This window comes from Drosophila serrata, unplaced genomic scaffold, assembly GCF_035046125.1.
Source record: "Drosophila serrata isolate PLE 108 unplaced genomic scaffold, ASM3504612v1 contig_165, whole genome shotgun sequence".
Lineage (NCBI taxonomy): Eukaryota > Metazoa > Arthropoda > Insecta > Diptera > Drosophilidae > Drosophila > Drosophila serrata.
The window spans coordinates 758788-786507 of NW_028257063.1; the positions used below are offsets into that span (position 1 = coordinate 758788).

Here is a 27720-nt window from a genome sequence, read left to right on the forward strand (position 1 = left end):
TTATTTTCTCGTAAGAACACTCATTTTTACTGCCATCGTACTCTTTATTAGCTTTAAAACAATAATAAATATAAGTTACACAAGTCCAGTTGCCATTAGGTTGCTCTTTTCTCAATTTTGGAAAGATTGTATTTACAAATCGGCATCAAAACAGAGAGCTACTTATCCTGCTTCAGGGTAACGCTGTGTTTCGTTGCCTTGATATCGCAACTGGGAAGATGTTTCTTGAGATTGGCGGAAACTGCCTCCATATTGTCGACAAACATCATGTCGAAGATAATGAGCTGCCGTAAGTTCTTTAGCTGCGCAATCACAGCCAGTCCAGAATCTGTGATGTTGTAGCAGCCGGACACCTGGAGTCGGACCAGGGAGCTGCTGATGTGGTGCAGTCCCTCCAGCCCGTCGTTCTCCAGGTGCTTGCAGTTGTGGAAGATGACGGTGTCGATGCACTTGCAGTTCTTGAGGTGCTCCAACCCGATTTTCATGATGGAGGCATTCGAGGCATCCACCACTTTGATCTCGAACGGGGTGTTCTCTCCCGGCAGCGAGTTGTAGTCCTTCCACAGCCTGTTGGGACTGCCCACGAAGCGAACTCCGCCTCCGTTCTTTATAATCCATTCTGCACACAGCCGGTTGGGACCCACCTTGCCCAACCGCTCCGCATCTACCTGGTTGAAGGCGATGGCCACATAGCCCCAAATACCGCGGTCCTTCGGCTTGGGCTGGAGCAGTGCTGGCTTGAGCTGTCCTCTTGAATTAAACCTTGGAAGCAACCTGCACAGTAACGACATTTCTCGGACCGATCAGCTGTAACCGCCGAGTGTTGTCCAACACTCTTCGGGGCTCAACACAATTTTAACACTTTTTAAAATCGAAACCCATTTTGATCTCCGATTTATGGCATTTTGACATTCTGAGCATTGTTTTTAATGCTTTTTGTTTAAAAAGCCGTGTTCAAAAATAGTTTAGAGTGACCATCCACCGATAACTTCTGAAAAAAATCTATGCTCATTCTGTCTTCCTACATGTAAATTGGTTTTCTAGACGTGTAAGATTTAAAATGTTAAGCAACAGCTTCGAAATGCAGAGTTACCAAATAAAAATGATCGAAAAATACAAATAATCAATTATCTTATATTGGTATCTTGATAAACTTTCATCACCCGAGAGAGAGTTCTGTTAATTAATATCCACGCGACAGCACCCGAGAGAGAAGATAGCAGATCTGTAAATGAATTTTACATTCTACATGAGAATTTTACTCTACGTATGAGAGTTCTACCCCAAAAGTGAGAATTCGACCCCATGTATCTGGAAACAAGTCAAATGGCTATCTGGACGTGAAGGATGTAAAATGTTAAGCAACCGCTTCTGATTTCAGAGTGACCAGCTAGCAACACCGACATTTTGGCAAACACCACGAAAATATATTCGGGAAAAACTAAAATTCTCAAATCAAAACTGTTCAAATTTTTGTCCGTGCGCGTTGTTGTTGCTCCTCAATTAACTAAAAACAAACGGAACACGGAAAACGAAAAACAACTAACTAAAGTTAGCTGAATCGACCAGTGCAAAATCAAATCGGTTCCAGAGGCCGTGGCAATTACCGCGAAGAAATCACAAATGTTCTAAATGCGAGTGTGTGTGAACATAAAATCTCGGCAATAACAAAAACATGCATATGCTGCGGTTGCGATTAAAACGCCAGCTAGTCTTTGTTTTACGTGCTTGATAAGTGAACAAATTGTTGGATTAGAACAAAAGTGACCACGGGGCGGCAAACAAAATAGCAATAAATACAGTAAATCCCGTATCGTATTGGATCTCCTTGTTACGTTGTCAATGAGTGCGTCTGTGTGTGTGTGTGCCAGTGTGTGAGCTTGCCGCCACCGCAATTGAAGAAAAACACACCAATACCGAGGCGGCAAATAAAAATAAGCTGTGCCCGTGTGCGTGCCGTGCCGTATCGGTGTGTATTCGAGCCAGTGACGTCGACGGCGGCAGCATCGAATCGAACGTGTTAAAGTGACGAATAAACAAGCGAGCCAGGAAAGGGGGAAGCGCAGGAGGAAATCATCGCATCGGAAGAGATAGACAAACAGAATCAGACAGCCAAACATTTGTACATTTCCTTCGCACATCTGTATATGTATACACGACGACGTACGTAATAGTTTGCCGCCGCAGACATTAAGGCTCTGTGCTCCCAGTCGCCCTGTCCCGCTCTCGCCGACTTGTTTACACGAACGCCCACACCTCGCCCCCGCCTGCGCCCTTATCCGCTGCTGCTGGCCTTTGGAATAGGTGAGTAAATGCCGCATTCCGCCCGCTGCCTAATTAAGTTAAAAATTGACTTTTGCCAAATTGCGGTGTCCGTTCACTTCCCTTTCTCCGTTTTGGTGCGGGTTCTGGCTCTATTGCTACAGTGGAGCCTGCAGAGCACGAATTTTTAATTGTGTCTCCATAGGGTTTATAATTTTAGTCAGAAGCTTCTTACGCTATGAAAGAGTCTTTTCCGAACCCATAAATCATATATATTCTTGATCAGCATGAACTGGCGAATCTCAATACACATTGATTCCATATAACAACTATCTTTGAAGTTTTAAGTTTCTATAAACTTAAAAAAGGAGTTTCAGCTGGAGTTTGTGTGCAGAATTTGACTGTATTTATGTTTTCTATTCTCCTCTATAACTCCAAAGTCACCCAGCGGGGCCTATATGCAAAAGATGAATGATATACAGGCCCGGCCATGTTAGATGATAAATGGCGCGCTATATTAAATGATTTATTTCTCTCTTTCTCTATGGCTCCCCCGAGTTCATTGTGCCTCCAGATCTGTATAGATCTTGAGATCTCTCCTCCCCGAGGGCTAATCTGTAGTATCTCGCACACAGATTTGTGGCGTAGATTTGAGTTGAGTCGAGTTCAGTTGAGGTAAATTGCTGCCAGCACAGCACACGCGCCCACTAAAGGGGGTTCAACAAAAGAAGTCTGGCCATTTAAGACTGAAAATGGACAACTAAATCCATCAATCAATTTAAAACAATTTAAAGGCCCCAAAAGTAGTCTTAAAAAGCATTAAAAATGGATATTTGAAGTCTAGGAATTAATTTACAAAAAAGAACTAAGTTTTCATTGTAAAATATATTCCTCAAAGTATTTTAACATTGTTAACTTAAATCAGTTTAAACAACTTCTGCTAGCCTAGATGGTTTTAAACGATTCAATGTTAGTTTACTGGGAAAAGCACCCATTACCTATGCTAAATAAGTATTAAAAGCTTAAATCGTTTTCTTTGTATTTGGACTTTATTGCATCTGGTTTTGCCCTTCAATTTAAATTAAAAAAACCCGCCCACAAGTCGCTATAGATTTGACTAACACCATAATCTTTCGGATATCCCCTCATATAATATAGTTTTGTAGCTTTTTATCCATTCTCTAGCTATTCCCATAATGAGTCAACCAACTGTCATTTCCTCAATACCAGTCCGTTGTTTGCCGTTTGATTTTGATTGTATTCCGCTTGAAATAGTCGCTGAATCGTAATCGTTTCCATTGGTTCTAATAACTTTCCAGCAGCAGCCATTTCTAAAATAATGCTTTTGTTGTTTTCGCTTTGTGCCAGTTATTCCTCGCCCAGTTGCTGCTGCTATCGAATTGTTGCCATTTTTTCAGTTTCTGCCTTTTCTGTTTTCTAATTAGTTATAATTACACTTAATGCAATTTAGTTATGAGGTTCTGTTTCTGTGCCCACATTCGTGAGCTCCTCAGCGTCAACGTCAGCCTCAGCCTCAGCCCCAGCCCCAGCCTCAGCCTCAGCCCGTTGTTCGTGCCGTTTCCATTTTTGCATTTATACATTTTAACATTGATGGGGGATTTTATGATTAGTGCAACTAGTTCGTGCTGCCTGCATTTTGACCGGGCTTTCTGTTACAAGGGCCGTCGAAAATGGAGAGGAGAAGAAGTAGTACCAGTCCCCGGGGGTAGGACGCGATTGGGCACACACCGAGCACACAAAAGCCCCATCGGACACCAGGCGTTGATGCAATTTGTAGCTGTAAGATTCGACTTGGCCCGATAAGTGAGTCGGCAGCTGGAATTTTTCCCCCCATTTCCATGGCATTAGGTTCCATGGCCCTATGCCCCCAGAGAGACAGCAATATCGAGATTATGTGGCCATATTTCTTTTATCCACTATTTTAAGTATATTTCGATTAACTTGGCGTGCTATTTGCTTAGAAATTTTAAAATGTTTGGTATTGAAACATATCTTAAGCTGCTGACTTGATTAAATGCTTAGGAAAATGTTTAAATGAGACGTACATATGTATATTAGCATGGCTTCAGGAAACCTCCTTTGCTTTTCCCACTTGTTGAACTATTTTCAAATTATTCCAAACGATTCCTTTCATTTCCAACAAATCCTCAACGTACCAATAAGCCTTCTGAAGAAGACATGTTTTATGCTCGCTTTTTCCAAAGCGTTTCATTAAAACCCATTAAGACTAAGCACCAGAAAGAGGGTAAAATGGATGCAGAGCTTAGATTTTCATACCATACCATAATATATATTATAAGAAAAAGCTATGCACCGGCCAAGAGTGAGGTGTGAATTCTAGTTAAATTCAGTATCACCTCCGCATCATATGCATATGAGCTGCAATTTAAGCCGTAGATTATATCAGGTGGTCTCATAAATAAATGCATTTAATGCTCCGCTGGTTCGGCTGGTTGGAGATGGGGTTCTTGGGCTTGGTTTGGATGGGTTGGTGTTGGTCTTGGCCCTGGGGAACTGGGAACTGCAATTGCCGCAGATGGCGAACCGAACCATACCGACTTGACCATGGCATGTCGCTTGTCTCACGAAAGCATCTCCCAATCCCCAAATGATGGAGTCGGCAAAAGCTGAGGAAGCTCCGGCACCAGCTACGGCACCAACTCCAACTACAGCTTCGGCTCCTCATCATTAGCAATTTGAAATGCACTCGAAGTGTTCGGGAAGAGCGAGATCGGAGGAGAGAGATGCCGGGGCTGCGAGTGTATCCAATTATTTCAGCATTTTATGGCGTAAATTTCCTTAAACCCAAACCATTTTTCAACTGAAACGAATCGCGAGAAGAACAGAAAGAGACCCAGGAAAGAATAACGTATGCAGGTTCCCCCCGTTACCAGTCCCAGTCCCAAAAGGAGCAAAGCTCCACGGCAGCTACAAATCTTAAAAAGGCATCAAGATTATTGCACAGAAAAATTCTTTTCTTCACACCTCGGCCAGACAGCCCATCGTCGTCGTCTTTGCTCCTCAAAGGTCTGCCATGAAAACAACAAAAAATAAGAAAAAAATAAACGAAAAAAATGGACAGAATAAGGAACTCAAAGAATTAAATGCGACTTCAAAGAAAGGTAAAGCAGCAGCGGAGCACACGGACAAGAAATATGGTCAAAACGAAGCTACGTCGAGGGCCAACACCACCAACAATGGACATCATGTGCAACAACAATAAAAACCAATTTAAGCCGACGACCAAGCGAGCGACTTGAAGTGTGTGGCAGGAGTGTGAGGCATACACCATGGGATGCACAGTAAAAAATATCATATCATTAGGAGAATCTAAGGGAATCTCCCTTAGATATAAACCGAAAGTCTTAAGAAAAGTAATAATTTTGATACAAAGCTTAAAAGAAATTAGTGAACTTTAAGGTTGAATTCATAAACTTCAGATGGTAATATACTTGATTAAGCTTCACCTTAGAATGTATTAATTTTTCCCTGTGTACATATGGTGTGGAGTGCGGAGGATTCCTCGTGGGCTTACCTTCTTGTCGGCTTTCGTTTAACTGACGTCTCCGAACACCACAACAGCCACAGCCACAACCAGCGATGGCAACAACGCATACACACAATCAGTTTCAGAAATCAGATTCGGTTCGAAGTTGAATAGTTTTGCTGCTCGGAATTATGTGTGTCCGTATGTATAGATCGTATGCGGAGTATCTTTGTCGCTGCCCCGATCTATTCTATGCTGGAATTATCTGTTTTGTGTTGAGTGTGTGCGTGTGTGTGTGTGCCTCAGCTACGTGCACAGCTGTAACCTTTGGATTAGGGATTCCTTCAAGGGTTTCGGCCCTACTGTGATCATTTTTTGGTGCGAGAGAGTGGAAAAATGGAAAAACATGTACCAAACATGTCAATGTCAATTTCATAAAAAGGGTTTTTTCGGCTATATGCAAATGGGATATACGATTTTATGTAATTCTGTACGATTGACATTCTTAAGAGATCACTAAGATAAGATCAAGGGAAACTTACTTGATTGGAGGAAAGAGAAATAATATTAAACTTGATTACACTTGATTGTTGAACAGTTTTTAAAAAAGATACTGGTAACTGAAATGTTTTAGGTGTTGTACATACCTTCAATTGTGCAACTCATAGTCTATCTGATCTCTTTGTGTATTACTTTTTGGATTATGGGAATCTTAAACGTATTGTTATGCCTATTTAACTTTATTCGTTCATTCAGGATCTACTATTTACTTTCCTTTGACATCTATTCAGATTTTTGTAAAAGGTTGCAGCCATTATTCCTTAGAAAGTGTCATATTCTTACTACAATGGGTAGGGCATTTAAGGTCAGTCATTGATGTGTTATCCTATTATTACCTATCCCAAGCACTTTTCACCTTCACTGCGCTGCCTGCTAATTTTTAAAGTGGCAAAAACTCTACTACAAAAGGGCAACAGAATGCGCTTCAGTAAGAATGAAGGAAAAAACCCGAAACGAATCCCAATCAAAAGACCTTTGCTGCAAGAAACAGATGCTCCCTTCTAACACGCACACAGCCGTACAATATATATACATATATATATATATATTTGACCGATCATATCCAGTAACAATGCAAGTGAAATCCCAGAATCTCTTCCTCTTTGTGCCCGGTTCTGCAGGGGCTGGTGCTCGCTTGCTGCTCCGTCTTTGGAAAACGAGGCCCAATCCAGTTTTGTGTTGTTTTTCTGCTATGCTCTGCTCTGCTCCCTGCTGCAGATCTCCAGTTGATTTCGTTTTGGCTTTTCGGTTCCTGGAGTTTTTCAGAATTTCGTGCTGTGCCCCGGCCGCTGCTCTCTTGTGTTTTTATTTTTTCTTCACACCTTCGAGAAGGCAGCCCAAACTGAAATTTCAACGTTGACTGGAAATCCAATTCAATTCCCAATGGCGGTCGCACTGCAGGAGAGTGTGGGAGCGGCAGAGGTGGACGCGGGCCCTCATCCTCCTTTTCCTCCTTTTCCTCCAGCTCCTCCTCTCCTCCAAACAGCCGGTTTTTGGTGTTGGTGTCGCGCTCGGTTTTCTCACTTGGCCCGATCCCAAGCTGAAGCTGTAGCTGAAGTCCAAGCTGTGCCCTGGCTCATTGTATTTCGTAGGCCGCATTCTGGGGACCTCAACGACGACTGACAGCTCCAAAAGCCCTGCGTTCTTTATTATTTTACCTTTTCAATCTCCTTTTTTACGTGCCAGGCACACTCAAGCGCTGAGTACTGAATATTTGGGGATCAGGAGATGAAAACATTTCGGATAACACCAACTTAGTTGACAACTTTAATAATGGATACTCAAGAAAAATTAAGGTTTCTGGGTACTGTTACTGAATTATTTCTTATTTTACTATCACATCTTCTTTAAGTAGTCGAAATATATAACTATACCAAGCTTCATATCGATCCATTCTTTCTAAACTGCTTTACAATGTATAAAACTTTACCCACTTCTTTAACAATTCAGTTTAATTGCTCTTGAAATTCCACAGTACAAATCACAAGCTTAAAGTATCTAAAAGTCGGTTATCTTATCGATATTACCTCCTTGTTTTTTTTTTTTTTGTTTTGTGTGTAAGATCTCTTCTTTAGGATCGGTTTATTTCTGCGTTTTTCTCTCTTTTAGTTAAGATCCCCTGACAGTCGGCTGAATGTCCGCATTTTTCCTTCTTTCTCGCCCAGCTTATATATTTATTTCTTTTTTTCGTTCTGCTGTTCGGAATGGAATACAATTTGACATGCTTGGGATTTCCATGAGAGCACAAAAAATCGGAAATTATTGCCGGTGGAGATTAATTTTGAATGCGCTGTGTGCTTGAGCTGCTCCTCCTGCGGCTTTCTGCTTTTATCTGATGCCCAGAGAGATACTCAGATACTCGAATATACGAGCAGCTTAAGTCTGGGGATTACATGTTGCCGTTTTGGTTCAAGGTGAGAGATCGGGCTTTGGGCTTGAGTGTGTGCCGCCATCGTGACACTATCTGGAATACGTACGTACGTACGTGTACTTGGCTAGTCCTCAGAGTTTGACAAACAATAATAACGAACAAAACTGCGGTATCAGCAGGGGTGAGTTTGTTTATCATCATCTGCCTGATAACCAGCGAACATTTCGGAAGCCCCAACTGCCTGTGTTTTGGTTTTGACTGCGGTGGGTAAAATTGTGCAAGTCCGTCACTCGGTCTCAGGTGTGATATCACCCCGTTGAGTACATCGTAAAGGCTTTTCTGGGAATTCAGTCGCAGCCGCAGGATAAGATTGTGGGGAAATAATAATGTCAAATAGCTGAAATATTACTAAATATTTTGTTCTGGGGGTGATCTATTATGTAAAGGGAATACAAAAGTATGGATTCAAATGGTACTCAATATTCGCTTTATTTTACCTCTGCAGGGTATTATTGTTATAATCAGATGCTTGTAACACAGTGAAGGAATCATTTCCGGTTCTATAAATCATATATATTCTTGATCAGCAGTCAGCTTCCCTTCCTAATTTCTTGGCCTTAATAGTTTCCATAACAGGAATATTCTTTCATAATGAAGTATGATTTATTCTTCCCACTTTTAAAGATTACGAATAATCTAAAAGAAGCTAAATAATGATTAAGTTCATTAGAATTCATCTGCGTCATTTGATTTTAAAACAAAAAAGCGTTTATGATTTGGAAGAACAATTTTTTTACATGTATAGAACATAAGATTAATTCGAAAACACTTCTAAAATTGTTAGAAAATGTTAGAAGGAAGACTCAAAGTTCTAATGTATTTTCTAGATCACAAGTATCAAGGTTAGTGGGCTTTCGAAAAATAATTCATTCACCTGACTGGCCACCACACCTCAAATAGAATAGATATGGGTCTAGGATATAATATTTGGCATATGATATCACACGCTTCGTTCTTATCACTGGTCGAGAGCGGCAACAACAATGGGAACAACAACAATAAGCATAAGCATTTGCGTTGCGCTTTATTTATTCTTTATTTATGTGCCTTAGACCAATCAAGCAAAACGGTTTATCATTGAAGCGATAAAAAAGACGTAAATTTATTATACACACATATACACTGACAAGTGCACAAACAAACATCTACAATGTAGAAACCGGCTGGAGCAAAAGGAAATTAATAATAATAATACCAATAAATGTTTGCTAATTGCACAAAATTGAACTTGAAAATGTAAAATGAGTGAATACACAGAAGAAGAAGGAACAACACTGTTCGATTGAGTTCTTTGTCCAGTCAGTCTGTCTCTGTCTGTCCCAATAAACCGTTATTAGTAAATGATTAAACAACAGAAAGTACAGTGGAACTAGGCAGAGCTTAAAACGAGGGTGGACTTATGTTTTCTACCAAGCTTACGTGCTAATAGAAAGGCATGCTAATAGTATGATTATTCTTGCATATAAACTTAGTAACTTGAGTATATATTAAACTGAAAAACAGAACACAATTTCGAGTAAAATTCGCTCGAATTATTCAGAAAATCCCACTAATTTGTTGAAACTCTAGGAGTTGGGCTTGTAAATGAACAAAAAGTCTGCAATTATAAACCCTGTATACTCTTAGTTGTTTAATTAGTGTGGGCCCGGGCTGAGAGGCTGAATAATACGAGTGCGTCTCGCGTATCTAGAGTGGAAAATTAATGGCAACAAAATTAAATTTATTTTTGCAAAGAAAGAAAAAAAAACAGAGAAAACAGCAACAGCAGCGGGAGAGCGAAGGCAGAAACAAGAGCAACAAAAACAACGGTTTGCCAGACAGCCTGGCAATTTTGTTTCTTATTGGATTTTATTCGAGCGCACACGCGCACACAACTAAGTATGTGTGTGTGTGTGCAAAATTTATGTTGCTATTTGCGTTGCGGCGACTGCGCTGCCTCTTATCATGAGTTGTTCTCGCGACCATTCTTGTTGTTGTTTCTAGTTCTCTGCTGCTGCTGGCACGTTACCTAATTAGTTGCCGCAGACAGCGCGACGTTTTTACCTTTTACGTTGTTGTTGTTGTTGTTGTTATTGTTGCCCATACACACACATAGAGAAACGTGGCTTTGCGGTCGCTTTGACGTAACACATTACGACAATTGCCAGTAACGTCGACAGCCGACGCCGACTTCACGCGATTTCCGTTCTCTGCCCACGCACGTTATGGCCTCTGCTGCTGCTGGTGCTGCACACATCACCAAAGCAACAGCAATAGCAAAAGCAACTGCAGCGCAGCAGCAGCTGCGGCAGAAAACTTGGCTAAAAAGATACTCAGATACTCAGATACAGATACCAGTTACCACTGCGAACAAACACGCGACAAAGCGCAGCTTCAAACGTTTTGTATTCCTCTTACTTGGGCTTTGGCTTTGGCTTCTGCATCCACACTTGGCTTTTGTCTTGCGGCTAAAAAGCCACAGTATCCACAGTACGCACAGTGGAGCTCAAAAGCTTACAACTCGAATGCAAAGACCTGCATTTTATCTGTTAATAATAACGATAAATTGAATATTTATTTTTTTTATCGTCTAGAGTTAACTAGGAATGCTACAACAATAGCTAGATATCTGATATTTCTTCGATAAAGTTGCTGAAAAAAGTACACAATTAAAGACTTTCTTGTTCCATAAATATTCTAGAATTCTTATTTCCCTACCATTATATCTACCCAACTTTATAATCAAAATATTAGATCAAAAATAAACACACTTTGTTCCACGGTGGCCACGGGTTTTGGCAGCATCGCATCGCTTGGATTGCAGCTGCTTGGCGACCCCACCTCACCCCAGACTACCACCCTCCCACTCCCCCCGCTCAGTGCTTTTTCCCCTCCCCATTTTTCCGACCGCCCACTGCTGCCAGAGCTGCTGTGGTTGTTTTTTTTTTGACTCGATTTTTTCCTCGCCAACGAGGCAGCGAGAAAAATAAAAAACACTTTAACAAAATGCAACAGTCAGCTTATTCACAAAAATATTGTGTATAGTATATTTTTATACGTTTGGCAAAGGTAATAAACAACACAAATCGAGGGAAAAGCAAAAAATAAAATCAAAGACAAGACAGAAAAGCCATTTGGGCGAACAAAAACGCTTTCGAAGAGACACAAAAAACAAAAAAAAAAAAAAACCATGACAGATATGAGGGGGCGACAACAACAATAACAACTACAACAACGATAGCAGCAACAATAACAATTCGACTTGAAAAGGCAACACAAAATTACCAATTTAAATGTTAAAATCCAAAGCGACGGGGCAAGCCACTAAAAATTAAGTCAAATAAAAATGCAGCCACGGCATTTAGTGGAGTAGAATGCTAAAAAAAAGGGAAAATGAAGGAAAATCTATACCTATGCATAGTATAGATACGATAATTATATAAACAACGAAAACCGATTGCCGATGGCCTCTATTTGTATCTCCCTCCCCTATCTATATCTCCGTCTCTCCATGCTACTACTCCCCACATGAAAAATGATCATCAGAAGATACATTCGTACACACGTTGATCATGAATATGTGGGGATACTACACTATACTATACATATCTTTATATATATGTATGTATCTATATGTATGTATGGAGCATAAACATATGTGTGGCTGGCACTGGGGACCATTGTATATATCAATGGGTGTATTATCATATCATCATCAGCCAGCGGACAGGCGACAGCGTCGACATTTTGTCGTTTTTATAAGAAGACAATACCGCGACCATGCGTTATCTAATAAATTGTGAGGGAGTTGACAACGGACGATGGACGGAACCTACAAAAAATTAAACACAAAACAAGGCAAGAAATCTGCATTTTGGTCGTAAATACTGTTGTTGTCTGTTAGCTGTCCGAAAATGAGACCAGAGTGAAAGCCCCCACGAGAGAGAGATGTGTTTTCGGTCCGCGTGGGTTTTTCCCTCCGACTACTTACCTTTACAGAACCCGGGCTTGCTTATCAATATGCGGAATTAGCCAATGATTATGCATGCAAATCGATTCAAAATGGTGGCACATTGGTGGACAGAGGAAATTAGCAGCTCACTGCTGATTGGTGTGTGAAAATTGATCCGCAGATCGGAAGATAGTCCCCCAGATAATGATTTAATGGCCCGCATCAAGCTTAGGATGTGTGTTTCGGCCTTCATCAAAGTGACCTGATCGATAGGTGCGAAATCGGACGTTTTTGTTTCCTCCGATGATGATCGATAGGGTCCGCAAGTTTATACCTTGCCTTTTTGCCAAGCTTATGCAGATTTAAGTTTTTTAGACATAATCCACAGACTCGGGTTCCTTTGCAAGAGTCTTTGAGGCATTAAATAGTAAAACAATCTATTGATTAAGCTTGGGATTTGCATAGATTAGCCTGGGGAAACTTGATTTGGCGCTTTCTAGGTTCTTGTTAATAATATTTACTTTGTACACTTTTAAATGGCCAATTTCCTGGCCTCAAACATATTGATTAGCCGATCGTAAACCCCTTTGATTGGTGTCCCTCTTCCAGCTCTGAACCCTTCCTTTCTGGGACAAGCCCAATATTTACCCCAAACTTTATGAACAAATGTCAACAAGTATGGACATTTTCCTCTGTAGATACCGCAATCGAAGACAGTGCAAACCTATTGATTAGATAATTCTGGAGAGTCACTAAATGTAGAGCGGGAAACGTGCGACAGTCTCCAGATACAGATACTGATACGGATACAGATAGGAACTCCCTTATGGAATTGGGACCAAGTCGGTTGTCGCATCAACTGCCACTAATCAGAGCCTCTTCAGTTCGGACACTTGAGGTTTTCCTGGCCAACTTCGCTCGGTTAACTCGCCTTACTATATATAGACAGAGCAGCGAGCAGACATGGAGAAAACTCTTTGAAGAAAATCTAGCTAGCTGCTGCTGTTGCTCTTTTTATTTGATTTCATTACGCTTCGGTTCGCCTTTTCCTATTTTCTTTTATTTTATTTTTTGTGTTGCCTCTGTTTGCGTGTTACTAAATTTGGTTGTCTGGGCATTTCTACGCGTCTCTGCGCGGCAATATATGTGCTTATGTGTTGTGTGTTTATGTGTTGTGTGTGTGTGTGTGAGCCAGACCATTTTTAGTAGCCGGTCTATATACGTCCTGTGTGCCATGCCATATTGTATATGCCAAGTCTGCCAAGAGCTGCGGTAATTGCTAAGTATTTTTCTTTAATTCGTTGCTAACCGCTAGCTCGCTTGCAACAGTGCCCTTTTTTGTGGGTGTCTCTGCGGCCTGGGAAAGTGCTCCTAGTCATCCTCCTCCTCCTCCTTCTCCTCCAGCTCCAGTTCGGCATCCGGGCCAGCGAAAAAAAAGGTGATAGCAAGCGAGCTACGCAGCATCCCAGTTCATTATCTCTGCTTCGCACTGTCACCGGATTAAGCGAAATAATTTGAAATAAAAAGCTGCACACGCTGCACAATTCTGGAGCGTGATGATGAAGACATTACGTCTGTTTTCTGTTTTTTGAATTATGAATTCTGAACTCTGAAATACGAATGCTTGGGGGCCTCGTCGTCGTCGTCGTCATCGTCACCATGATCATGATGTTTTTGCAACCAGCAGCAGCAGCAGCATTCGGTTTTGTTTTGTTTGCATTATAAAATCGTTGGCTCTGCGCGTTTTTTTTCGCACAAAACATCCGGTCGTATTTTAATTTAATGAGTATAAATTCTGTGCTTGGCCAGAGACACCACACCACTGGCACTTTCTGCACAATTATTGTTTATTTATAAAGCATGCAAAATAAATATATACTTTTGAGGTCTTTTCGTGCGGAACGTATCTAATGATTACGATTATAAATGAGTATTCTAATTATTTCAATTAATCAAATGGATTAGGGCAAGCTTTGTACTTTTTTTTTCCTTATTTAATTGAAAAATTAATTAATAATATATACCTTGTTAAACATGAAGTTTTTAAGTATCTAGTGAGTGTGCTACCGAATCTCTAGAGATTTGAAAGCCATATATTGAATACATTTTGCAGGACTTGAAAAATCCTAGTGATTTGATCCCGTATATAAATATTATATATAATATATATATACCCTTGCAGAATTTTATAATTTAATTCAAGAGCCTGTAACGTGTGAAGGACTTATTTCCGACCCTACAAATCATATATGTATGTATATTCTTGATCTGCATGAACAGACGAATCTTTCTGGCCATCTTCGGCAGAAAATAATTTTTTTTTAAATGTTCCATATTTGCAAAAAAAGGAAAGGGGTTACATCATTAAAATTGTCAGAAAACTCGATTTTTTTAGATTGTTAACCTCGTAAAAACTAACATGGGAAAGCTTTCCGAATTGAAATTAATGGCTTTTTGGCTTAGTTATGAGGTTTTTAAACATCGATTGTCATATAAAAATTAGTTCCTAAATCAATACTTATTTTTTGGCCATTTTTATGATGTAACCCCTTATAAAATTTTTAATTTTCGGAAAAATGTCAAAAAATTATTTTCTGACCAGACATGGCTTGAACTAATGGGCTGTTGATGCTGATCAAGAATATATATGGTTTATAGGGTCGGAAATGACTCCTTCACTGCGTTGAAAGCTTCTGACTTAAATTATATTCTTCAAAAAGGTATAAAAACAGAGAATTTTTATGAAAAATCCAAGTTTTTCGGACATCATAATTTAGCCAAATTTGCATTAATTTAAATTCGGAAAGCTTTTCTGTGCTCGTCTTTATTGCACTAACAAATCTGCATACTGCGTTTGTTGATGCTGTTGTCAGTTTTTTTCTAAAATTATAAGACCCTGCAAAAAGGTATAAAAACAGACAATTTTTCCCAAAAATCATAGTTAAAAAAAACTCATAACTAAGCCAATAAATCATTAATTTTAATTCGGAAAGCTGTTCTATGCTTGTTTTTAGTAGATTAACAATGCTGCATACTCAGTTTTCAAATTTAAAAAATTCAATTTTTTGTCAAATTTTGGCAATTTTAATGATGTAACCCCTTATAAAATGTTCAATTTTCGGAAAAATGTCAAAAATTTGTTTTCTGACCAGACATGGCTAGAACTAATGGGCTGTTGATGCTGATCAATAATATATATGGTTTATAGGGTCGGAAACGACTCCTTCATTGCGTTGAGAGCTTCTGACTTAAATTATATTCTTCAAAAAGGTATAAAAACAGAGAATTTTTATGAAAAATTCAAGTTTTTCGGACATCGTCATTTAGCCAAATTTGCATTAATTTTAATTCGGAAAGCTTTTCTGTGCTCGTCTTTATTGCACTAACAAATCTGCATACTGCGTTTGTTGATGCTGTTGTCCGTTTTTTTCTAAAATTATAAGACCCTGCAAAAAGGTATAAAAACAGACAATTTTTCCCAAAAATCATAGTTAAAAAAAACTCATAACTAAGCCAATAAATCATTAATTTTAATTCGGAAAGCTGTTCTATGCTTGTTTTTAGTAGATTAACAATGCTGCATACTCAGTTTTCAAATTTAAAAAATTCAATTTTTTGTCAAATTTTGGCAATTTTAATGATGTAACCCCTTATAAAATGTTCAATTTTCGAAAAAATGTCAAAAATTTGTTTTCTGACCAGACATGGCTAGAACTAATGGGCTGTTGATGCTGATCAATAATATATATGGTTTATAGGGTTGGAAACGACTCCTTCACTGCGTTGAGAGCTTCTGACATAAATTATATTCTTCAAAAAGGTATAAAAACAGAGAATTTTTATGAAAAATTCAAGTTTTTCGGACATCATAATTTAGCCAAATTTGCATTAATTTTAATTCGGAAAGCTTTTCTGTGCTCGTCTTTAATGCACTAACAAATCTGCATACTGCGTTTGTTGATGCTGTTGTCAGTTTTTTCCTAAAATTATAAGACCCTGCAAAAAGGTATAAAAACAGACAATTTTGTCAAAAAATCATAGTTTTAGAAGCTCATAGCACAGCAAAAAAATCATTAATTTTAATTCGGAAAGCTGTTCTATGCTAGTTTTTAGTAGATTAACAATGCTGCATACTCAGTTTTCAAATTTAAAAAATTCAATTTTTTGTCAAATTTTGGCAATTTTAATGATGTAACCCCTTATAAAATTTTCAATTTTCGGAAAAATGCCAAAAATTTGTTTTCTGACCAGACATGGCTAGAACGACTGGGCTGTTGATGCTGATCAAGAATATATATGGTTTATAGGGTCGGAAATGACTCCTTCACTGCGTTTTAATCTTCTGACTGAAGCTTTACTCTGCAAAAATGTATAAAAACAGACAATTTTCTTAAATAATCGGAGTTTTCCGAACATCATAATTAAGCCAAAATAGCATTAATTTTGATTCGGAAAGCTTTTCTGTGCAGGTTTTTAAAGCACTAATAAATCTGCATAATGATGCTGTTATAAGTTTTTGACTAAAATTATAATAACCTGCAAAAAGGTATAAAAAAAGGCAATTGAAAAATTGTCTGTTTTTATACCTTTTTGCAGGTTATTATAGTTTTAGTCAAAAACTTATAGCAGCATCAACAAACGCAGTATGCAGATTTGTAAGTGCTTTAAAAACCTGCACAGAAAAGCTTTCCGAATTAAAATTAATGCAAATTTGGCTAAATTATGATGTCCGAAAAACTTGAATTTTTCATAAAAATTCTCTGTTTTTATACCTTTTTGAAGAATATAATTTAAGTCAGAAGCTTTCAACGCAGTGAAGGAGTCAATTCCGACCCTATAAACCATATATATTCTTGATCAGCATCAACAGCCCAGTCGTTCTAGCCATGTCCGGTCAAGAAATAAATTTTTGTCATTTTTCCGAAAATTGAAAATTTTATAAGGGGGTTACATCATTAAAATTGCCAAAATTTGACAAAAAATTGAATTTTTTAAATTTGAAAACTGAGTATGCAACATTGTTAATCTACTAAAAACAAGCATAGAACAGCTTTCCGAATTAAAATTAATGATTTATTGGCTTAGTTATGAGTTTTTTTTAACTATGATTTTTGGGAAAAATTGCCTGTTTTTATACCTTTTTGCAGGGTCTTATAATTTTAGAAAAAAACTGACAACAGCATCAACAAACGCAGTATGCAGATTTGTTAGTGCAATAAAGACGAGCACAGAAAAGCTTTCCGAATTAAAATTAATGCAAATTTGGCTAAATGATGATGTCCGAAAAACTTGAATTTTTCATAAAAATTCTCTGTTTTTATACCTTTTTGAAGAATATAATTTAAGTCAGAAGCTCTCAACGCAGTGAAGGAGTCGTTTCCGACCCTATAAACCATATATATTATTGATCAGCATCAACAGCCCATTAGTTCTAGCCATGTCTGGTCAGAAAACAAATTTTTGACATTTTTCCGAAAATTGAACATTTTATAAGGGGTTACATCATTAAAATTGCCAAAATTTGACAAAAAATTGAATTTTTTAAATTTGAAAACTGAGTATGCAGCATTGTTAATCTACTAAAAACAAGCATAGAACAGCTTTCCGAATTAAAATTAATGATTTATTGGCTTAGTTATGACTTTTTTTAAACTATGATTTTTGGGAAAAATTTCCTGTTTTTATACCTTTTTGCAGGGTCTTATAATTTTAGAAAAAAACTGACAACAGCATCAACAAACGCAGTATGCAGATTTGTTAATGCAATAAAGACGAGCACAGAAAAGCTTTCCGAATTAAAATTAATGCAAATTTGGCTAAATGATGATGTCCGAAAAACTTGAATTTTTCATAAAAATTCTCTGTTTTTATACCTTTTTGAAGAATATAATTTAAGTCAGAAGCTCTTAACGCAGTGAAGGAGTCATTTCCGACCCTATAAACCATATATATTATTGATCAGCATCAACAGCCCATTAGTTCTAGCCATGTCTGGTCAGAAAACAAATTTTTGACATTTTTCCGAAAATTGAACATTTTATAAGGGGTTACATCATTAAAATTGCCAAAATTTGACAAAAAATTGAATTTTTTAAATTTGAAAACTGAGTATGCAGCATTGTTAATCTACTAAAAACAAGCATAGAACAGCTTTCCGAATTAAAATTAATGATTTATTGGCTTAGTTATGACTTTTTTTAAACTATGATTTTTGGGAAAAATTTCCTGTTTTTATACCTTTTTGCAGGGTCTTATAATTTTAGAAAAAAACTGACAACAGCATCAACAAACGCAGTATGCAGATTTGTTAGTGCAATAAAGACGAGCACAGAAAAGCTTTCCGAATTAAAATTAATGCAAATTTGGCTAAATTATGATGTCCGAAAAACTTGAATTTTTCATAAAAATTCTCTGTTTTTATACCTTTTTGAAGAATATAATTTAAGTCAGAAGCTCTCAACGCAGTGAAGGAGTCATTTCCGACCCTATAAACCATATATATTCTTGATCAGCATCAACAGCCCAGTCGTTCTAGCCATGTCCGGTCAGAAAAAAAAGTTTTGACATTTTTCCGAAAATTGAAAATTTTATAAGGGGTTACATCATTAAAATTGCCAAAATTTGACAAAAAATTGAATTTTTTAAATTTGAAAACTGAGTATGCAGCATTGTTAATCTACTAAAAACTAGCATAGAACAGCTTTCCGAATTAAAATTAATGATTTTTTTGCTGTGCTATGAGCTTCTAAAACTATGATTTTTTGACAAAATTGTCTGTTTTTATACCTTTTTGCAGGGTCTTATAATTTTAGAAAAAAACTGACAACAGCATCAACAAACGCAGTATGCAGATTTGTTAATGCAATAAAGACGAGCACAGAAAAGCTTTCCGAATTAAAATTAATGCAAATTTGGCTAAATGATGATGTCCGAAAAACTTGAATTTTTCATAAAAATTCTCTGTTTTTATACCTTTTTGAAGAATATAATTTAAGTCAGAAGCTCTTAACGCAGTGAAGGAGTCATTTCCGACCCTATAAACCATATATATTCTTGATCAGCATCAACAGCCCAGTCGTTCTAGCCATGTCCGGTCAAGAAATAAATTTTTGTCATTTTTCCGAAAATTGAAAATTTTATAAGGGGTTACATCATTAAAATTGCCAAAATTTGACAAAAAATTGAATTTTTTAAATTTGAAAATTGAGTATGCAGCATTGTTAATCTACTAAAAACTAGCATAGAACAGCTTTCCGAATTAAAATTAATGATTTATTGGCTTAGTTATGAGTTTTTTAAAACTATGATTTTTGGGAAAAATTGCCTGTTTTTATACCTTTTTGCAGGGTCTTATAATTTTAGAAAAAAACTGACAACAGCATCAACAAACGCAGTATGCAGATTTGTTAGTGCAATAAAGACGAGCACAGAAAAGCTTTCCGAATTAAAATTAATGCAAATTTGGCTAAATGATGATGTCCGAAAAACTTGAATTTTTCATAAAAATTCTCTGTTTTTATACCTTTTTGAAGAATATAATTTAAGTCAGAAGCTCTTAACGCAGTGAAGGAGTCATTTCCGACCCTATAAACCATATATATTCTTGATCAGCATCAACAACCCAGTCGTTCTAGCCATGTCCGGTCAAGAAATAAATTTTTGTCATTTTTCCGAAAATTGAAAATTTTATAAGGGGTTACATCATTAAAATTGCCAAAATTTGACAAAAAATTGAATTTTTTAAATTTGAAAATTGAGTATGCAGCATTGTTAATCTACTAAAAACTAGCATAGAACAGCTTTCCGAATTAAAATTAATGATTTTTTTGCTGTGCTATGAGCTTCTAAAACTATGATTTTTTGACAAAATTGTGTGTTTTTATACCTTTTTGCAGGGTCTTATAATTTTAGAAAAAAACTGACAACAGCATCAACAAACGCAGTATGCAGATTTGTTAGTGCAATAAAGACGAGCACAGAAAAGCTTTCCGAATTAAAATTAATGCAAATTTGGCTAAATGATGATGTCCGAAAAACTTGAATTTTTCATAAAAATTCTCTGTTTTTATACCTTTTTGAAGAATATAATTTAAGTCAGAAGCTCTTAACGCAGTGAAGGAGTCATTTCCGACCCTATAAACCATATATATTCTTGATCAGCATCAACAACCCAGTCGTTCTAGCCATGTCCGGTCAAGAAATAAATTTTTGTCATTTTTCCGAAAATTGAAAATTTTATAAGGGGTTACATCATTAAAATTGCCAAAATTTGACAAAAAATTGAATTTTTTAAATTTGAAAACTGAGTATGCAGCATTGTTAATCTACTAAAAACAAGCATAGAACAGCTTTCCGAATTAAAATTAATGATTTATTGGCTAGTTATGAGTTTTTTAAAACTATGATTTTTGGGAAAAATTGCCTGTTTTTATACCTTTTTGCAGGGTCTTATAATTTTAGAAAAAAACTGACAACAGCATCAACAAACGCAGTATGCAGATTTGTTAGTGCAATAAAGACGAGCACAGAAAAGCTTTCCGAATTAAAATTAATGCAAATTTGGCTAAATGATGATGTCCGAAAAACTTGGATTTTTCATAAAAATTCTCTGTTTTTATACCTTTTTGAAGAATATAATTTAAGTCAGAAGCGCTCAACGCAGTGAAGGAGTCGTTTCCGACCCTATAAACCATATATATTATTGATCAGCATCAACAGCCCATTAGTTCTAGCCATGTCTGGTCAGAAAACAAATTTTTGACATTTTTCCGAAAATTGAAAATTTTATAAGGGGTTACATCATTAAAATTGCCAAAATTTGACAAAAAATTTAATTTTTTAAATTTGAAAACTGAGTATGCAGCATTGTTAATCTACTAAAAACTAGCATAGAACAGCTTTCCGAATTAAAATTAATGATTTTTTTGCTGTGCTATGAGCTTCTAAAACTATGATTTTTGGGAAAAATTGTCTGTTTTTATACCTTTTTGCAGGGTCTTATAATTTTAGAAAAAAACTGACAACAGCATCAACAAACGCAGTATGCAGATTTGTTAGTGCAATAAAGACGAGCATAGAAAAGCTTTCCGAATTTAAATTAATGCAAATTTGGCTAAATTATGATGTCCGAAAAACTTGAATTTTTCATAAAAATTCTCTGTTTTTATACCTTTTCGAAGAATATAATTTAAGTCAGAAGCTCTCAACGCAGTGAAGGAGTCGTTTCCGACCCTATAAACCATATATATACAGATATTCTTGATCAGCATCAACAGCCCAGTAGTTTAGTCATGTCTGGTCAAAAAACAAATTTTTGACATTTTTCCGAAAATTGAAAATTTTATAATGGGTTACATCATTAAAATTGCCAAAATTTGACAAATAATTGATTATTGACTTCGATTGCCATATAAAAATAATTGCATAAATTAATCCCTTGCTGTATTATAGTTTTAGTCAGAAGCTTGCAAAACAGTGAAGGAGTCATTTCCGACCCAACATATCATATATATTCTTGATCTGCATGAACAGACGAATCTTTCTGGCCATCTTCGGCAGAAATTCATCATTAAAATTGTCAAAAAAGTCAATTTTTTTAGCTTTTTATTTGAGTATGCAGAATTGTTAACCTCGTAAAAACTAACATGGGAAAGCTTTCCGAAATGAAATTAATGGCTTTTAATGTTATGAGAGTTTAAAAATTGATTTCTAGATTAAATTTTCACAGACCTTATAAATCATATATGTACATACATATGTTCTCTGTTTACTTTTAAAAATAATAAACAAAATCTGATCGTGTGCATTCTCCCTTGCATTCCAGCCATCATCATGCAGGCTGCCATCATAGCGTCGTGTACTGACGTCGCAAGCTGCTTTCCAACATTGGAAGACGCCGAGTGACATTCGCTGGAATAACGGCGCGGGCTTTCTTAATGCAAATGCCGATCGCTTCAAAAAAATCAACGAATTTAAAACAGAAAAACCCGCAAAATGCACGTTTCGGCCATAAAGGGCAGGCAGCCGGGAGAGCAGCAGCAGAACAATGGTGATAATAGCATCACCAGCAGCAGCAGCATGGAAATACCAAGTAATAGCAGCAGCGACGCAGTAACGATCGATGCCAATGGCAGGTTTTTAATGTCATGGCGACGCCGCCGGCGACGATGCAAAAACAACGATAACGATTGCAATTACAAAACTACAACCAATGATTTCAATAAAATCAATAAACTGCTGCTAATTACGTACATGCTGCTGATAACAGCGGCCACAATTTGTCAAAGCGCCGCCCAGTCGCCGTCATCGTCATCATCATCGAACAGCGGAGGCGGAGGCAGCAGTGGGGGATCCACCGCTGGAGGATCTCCTCTGAGTGCCTTTCTCAAGTCTGGCGGTGCCTCCTACAATCAACAGTTGCCGCAACAGCAGCTCTTCGCCATGCTGACCCGGAATGGAGTTGGAGGAGCTGGATCTGGTTCAGGCGGTGGCGGTGGCACTGGCCATCGGGGCTTTCCCAATGCCAGGCAGCATTTCCTTGCCCTCAGTGAAGATGACTCGGATGCAGATGTAGATGAGGAGGATATGGCTGCTCTGCACTATCCTCTGGTACCCGCAACGCATTCACTTTCGGGGCCTTCATCCTCCTCCTCGTCGGGATCGCTAGACTCCAATGGTTTTGTGGCCGACGATGGTGGGCAATACGAGCAGGCGGAGAAGGCTCTGGCCGCAGCTGCAGCAGCGGCGAAAGCGAGCAACAAGAATAACATAGACTGTCCCAAGGACTGCAAGTGCCTGGTTGTACTCTTCCATTGTGATAAACTGCATCTGGAGCGAGTGCCAGTCTTGCCTGGCTATGTCCAAACTCTGTAAGTAACTCTTAATATAGAGGGATTTAGGGATACAGAGATCCCGAGCAAAATGTTCTTTCATTTCTTGAATGTTTTCCCTTGCCTCCCTTCTGGTATACTACCATTAAATCATTCATTCCTTAAACCGAATTATTCATTCAGATTCATATCTAGCTTAAGGGTCTGAACGGTGGCGTTTGACAAGTTCGACGTTATTTCAATCCATAAATTCATTGTCAGAGGGATGAAATGGCAAAGCAACAACCCCACTCAGATAAGCTGCGAATATAGAATAAATTGCAGTGCGGCGCACAACCCTCGATTTCGACATTTGCCCTCAATTTTGGCCTCTTTTTGTTTTGTTTAGTTTTTGGAGGGTTGCGATTCTATCATGGAGCCTTTTAATCAATTTAATGCATGGCAAAATTATGCAAACGCCGTTTGTTGCTGTGCTATCAGTAGCTCGGCATCGATAATTGTGGCATAATTATGATGCATTTGTCAAGCCAGGGATTTTCCGAATGCAATTAATTGAATTTTATCTATTTCACAGGCATCTGGCGAACAACAAACTAAATGACACAACCGTCCTGGAGATACGCAATCTATCCAACTTGACTAAGCTGTAAGTGGATCATAATATTCTCTTTAAAAGGAAAAGTTTTTATTGAAACTCCATTTAATTCTTAGCACCCTTAAGCGGAACCTACTCGAGGCGATACCCAAGTTCACTGGCCTCGTTGGCTTGAAACACTTGGTTTTGGCCAACAATCACATCAGCATTATTTCCAGTGAGGCTCTGGCAGTGCTTCCAGCGCTAAGGACCCTGGATCTGTCTAGGAATCAGATACATAGCGTTGAGGCTAACTCCTTTCCAAAGCCCAACAGTTTGGTTCACTTGTAAGTTGTGTTGTTTCGTCCTTTTATTTGGGTGTATTCTATTGTAAATTTCTCTTTCTAGGATATTGAGCTTCAATGAGATAGCCAATGTGCATGAGAACTCGTTTGAGGACTTGAAAAATCTCACGGATCTGGAGTTGACCAACAATCGTCTCAGTAGCCTGCCCATGGGAGTTTTTAGGACCTTGAACCGGCTTAAGAAGCTGTGAGTTTTCATTATAATGTTAATATTATATAAACCCTTCTAATACCTACTATTCCTTTATAGGGCTTTAAACTACAACCACTTGGAGATCAATTGGTCAACGTTCCGTGGCCTGTTAGCGCTTAAGAACCTTCAGTTGAAGTCCAACAAAATTCGAGGACTGCAGGACGGTGTCTTTCATGTGATGCATAGCATCGAGGTTATTGATTTGGCCATGAACCAGATCGGTTCCCTGTCCCGCCAGGGTCTTTTCAATCTGACCAAACTGCGTCACCTGAACCTGTCAATGAACGCCATATCCCGCATCGAGCTGGACACCTGGGAGTTCACTCAATCGCTGGAGGTTCTAGATCTCTCGCACAACGCCATCAGCGAGTTCAAGCCGCAGCATTTGGATTGCTTGCATCGCCTGAAAACACTCAATTTGGCCCACAATCGACTGCAGTATCTGCAGGAGAATAGCTTTGATTGCGTCAAGGATCTAGAGGAGCTGAACTTAAGGCGCAATCGTCTCTCCTGGATTATCGAGGATCAGAGTGCGGCGGCGCCGTTTAAGGCGTTGCGCAAGCTGCGACGTCTCGACTTGCACGGCAACAATCTGAAGCAGATTAGCGGCAAGTCGATGAGCGGCCTTAACAACCTGGAGACGCTCAACCTTGGCTCCAATGCACTAGCCAGCATCCAGCCCAATGCCTTTGAGCATATGCAGCGGCTAAACAAGCTAGTTTTCAAGTCCCTGAACTTTATTTGCGATTGCGACCTTATCTGGTTTCAGCAGTGGCTGAAGAGTCGCTTCCCCCAGCAGGCCGAGCATGTGGTATGTGGCTATCCGGAGCATCTGCTGGACCGTCACCTGAAGACACTGAGTGGATCGGAGTTGGTGTGCGGTAAGCTTAGCTAAACTACTATTTCTGCAGTTGTAATAATATTTATTTCAATTATCAGTGGACTCCCCCAAACCGAGGCTGGAACAGGAACCGGACAACATGCTAGCCGTAAACGGAGCCAACATCACTCTGGAGTGCATTGCCAGTTCGCCGACCGCTGCCTCCCTGGCCGCTGCCGATGAGCTAAAGATCAAGTGGCGTCACGACAACCAGCATGTCCAGGAGCGACCGGCGGCACAGCACGACGGCGCTAGCACAGAGACCCAGATTCACCACGATCCAAGCACGAACCAGACCTCCATCTATGGCTACCTGAGGCTGACCAATGTGACCTACGAAAGCGCTGGACGCTACCAGTGCGTGGTATCGAATGCCTTTGGGACCACCTATGCCCAAAAGTTCAAGATATCCATAGGAAGTAAGTCTAGTCTTTTCTTTACTTTGATTCCATTCTCACGGCTTTCTCTATCTTTCAGTTCATCCGACCTTCCTGCAAGTGCCCTCCAATCTCACGCTGGACGCTGGAGAAACGGCTCGACTGGTGTGCTCGGCCAGTGGCGATCCCACGCCAGAGATAGCTCTGCAGAAGTTTGGCGGCAGCGAATTCCCGGCAGCCACCGAGCGACGTTTGCAAGTGATGCGCGAGGAGAACGCCTTTCTGATTACCAATGCCAAGCCAAGCGATTCTGGTATTTACACATGCACAGCGTTGAGCGCTGCCGGAGAGATAAAGGTTAACGCCACCCTGGTGGTGAATGGTAAGTTATCCCAAATTCTGAAACAGTAAAGACCTTTTTACTAATGCCCTGCACTTTCCCATTTTAACAGACAAACCGCAGCCCAGCATTCCGTTGGTGCATCAGGAGGTGGTTGTCGGCCGCAGCAGTGTGCTCAAGTGCATAAGCGATACGGTGAATGCCGATCTCGAGCAGGAGCATCTGCATCGCGAGTGGTTCAAGGAGAACAAACCGATACACAACTCACCGACGACGCCCGATGTGGATCGCTATTATTTTTCGGGTAACAAGGAACTGCTCGTGATTCTAGATGCCCAGTCCAACGATGCGGGTCACTATCGATGCGAGATAACGGACAACACGCGGACTTTTACACTTCAACTGGACCTGGTAGTGGTCAAGGAGAATCTAAACTGGGATGTCCTGCTGATTGGCATCATTGTGTTGACCGTAATCTGCATCATAGTCGATTGCTGCATCATTTGGTGCACGCTGCGCTACCAGAAGCGAAAGCTTCGCATGAGCCTGGCTGTCGAACGGCTGGCAGCTCGCACACAGGCTAGTCTGCACTCGACGCTGGACAAGGATGAGACGCAGCTGACCACTTTGAATCGCACTCAACTGAGGCCACACCAGTCGCAGCTGGTGCTGGACGGCATTCCTCCACAACTGCAGCAAGGACAGTTGCGACCACGTAGTCTCGCAGATCTCGACAATAGCCAGGCAGCCCACAGTCGTCTCATTGTGACCACGACGCCTTCGTACGAGCAACGCTGCCTGGAGCAGGGTCTGACGCTAAGCTACCTGCAGCAGGCGGACCTTGAGGCCCAGCAGGATCATCTATCCAGCAAGGACTCGGGCACTGGCTCAGATGCGGCAGTGAAGCGCAGCTTGGAAGACTTTGTGGTGGCCATGCCCAACCATAAGACTCACACGGACGACGAGGAGGAAAATGATGACAACGATCTGCAATACGCTCCCACAAGGGCTCTCGGCATCTCCGAGTACGATGACATGGAGTTGTACGAGCTAAACCATGCGGCAGCCGAGCAGCAGCATTTCTTGCAGAATAACAATCACAACTATGACGGCGGCGGGATCGGGGTTGGGGTTGGAATAGCCGAGTTTGATGCGATGGGAGCAGCGACGCCCAAGGTGCTGCCCCGCAAGTGCGGCGTCGGAGCGACCGGCGGGGGCAGTAACTACAACGCTATCCAACAACAATCGTCTACAACGGTGGACATCTAAGCAGCTAAGAAGCTAAAACCAAATGCGCAGGATGAGCATGAGGAGATGGATCTTATACCAAAAAAAAAAAACTGGCGGCTGACCCACCCGCAGCCCCGCCCGCAACCCGCCACCCAAAACGAACAAAGACTGTTTAACTCGTAATTATAATTTGTAGACAGAGCAGGCGGCCTTATTGATGCCTTTTTGCTAAGAGACGAAAGAGAAGTAGGACAGCTAGAGAAAAACATACCAGTGTCTTCGTAATTTATGAAATTAACTTTCTAGAACGCCTAATATCTGATAATCCTGTAGCGTGTATTTATACTTTTCGTTTCGCTTGTGATATTATTTATTATTTCCGATTACACCCGAGTTTAAGGCGTAACACATATTCACCTCTGTAAATATATAAACCACTTAGGCCTTAATTATAGTTTGTATCTAGTTTAATAAGTCAAGGAGCACTCTGGAGAACATAAGAATTTGACATCTCTAATGGAGTGTAGTAGTTAATGGATATTTTGCAGTTCTTTATCATTTCTTTGCTTGCAATTAACTCTTCGGTTAAATATGAAATTACTTTTGCTTTGCGATTGGCCTTGACAAAATCTATAAATTGAAACAAAGGTTAAAAATATTTAATAAAATGCATTATTCCAATAAATAAACAAAATATCTATGGTTTTTCCTATTTGATGAGCAAGAGCTTGAAACTGCGC

At 39.3% G+C, this 27720-nt stretch overlaps 2 protein-coding genes across 2 annotated transcripts; one reads left to right on the plus strand and one right to left on the minus strand.

Annotated features, from left to right (window-relative positions):
* Positions 1 to 23: 23 nt before the first annotated feature.
* Positions 24 to 1000, minus strand: LOC110178268 (ATP synthase subunit s, mitochondrial). Its single transcript, XM_020945334.2, has one exon. It carries the CDS (start codon positions 789 to 791, stop codon positions 159 to 161), a length of 633 nt encoding a protein of 210 aa, XP_020800993.1. The 5' UTR covers positions 792 to 1000; the 3' UTR covers positions 24 to 158.
* Positions 1001 to 1405: 405 nt separating this feature from the next.
* Positions 1406 to 27674, plus strand: lbk (leucine-rich repeats and immunoglobulin-like domains protein lambik). The gene is made up of 9 exons (XM_086826862.1): positions 1406 to 2304; positions 22016 to 23060; positions 23596 to 23667; positions 23733 to 23942; positions 24004 to 24147; positions 24211 to 25034; positions 25093 to 25452; positions 25511 to 25792; positions 25863 to 27674. The coding sequence occupies exons 2-9, from the start codon at positions 22186 to 22188 to the stop codon at positions 27017 to 27019; spliced, it is 3924 nt and encodes a 1307-aa protein (XP_086682988.1). The 5' UTR covers positions 1406 to 2304; positions 22016 to 22185; the 3' UTR covers positions 27020 to 27674.
* Positions 27675 to 27720: the final 46 nt, after the last annotated feature.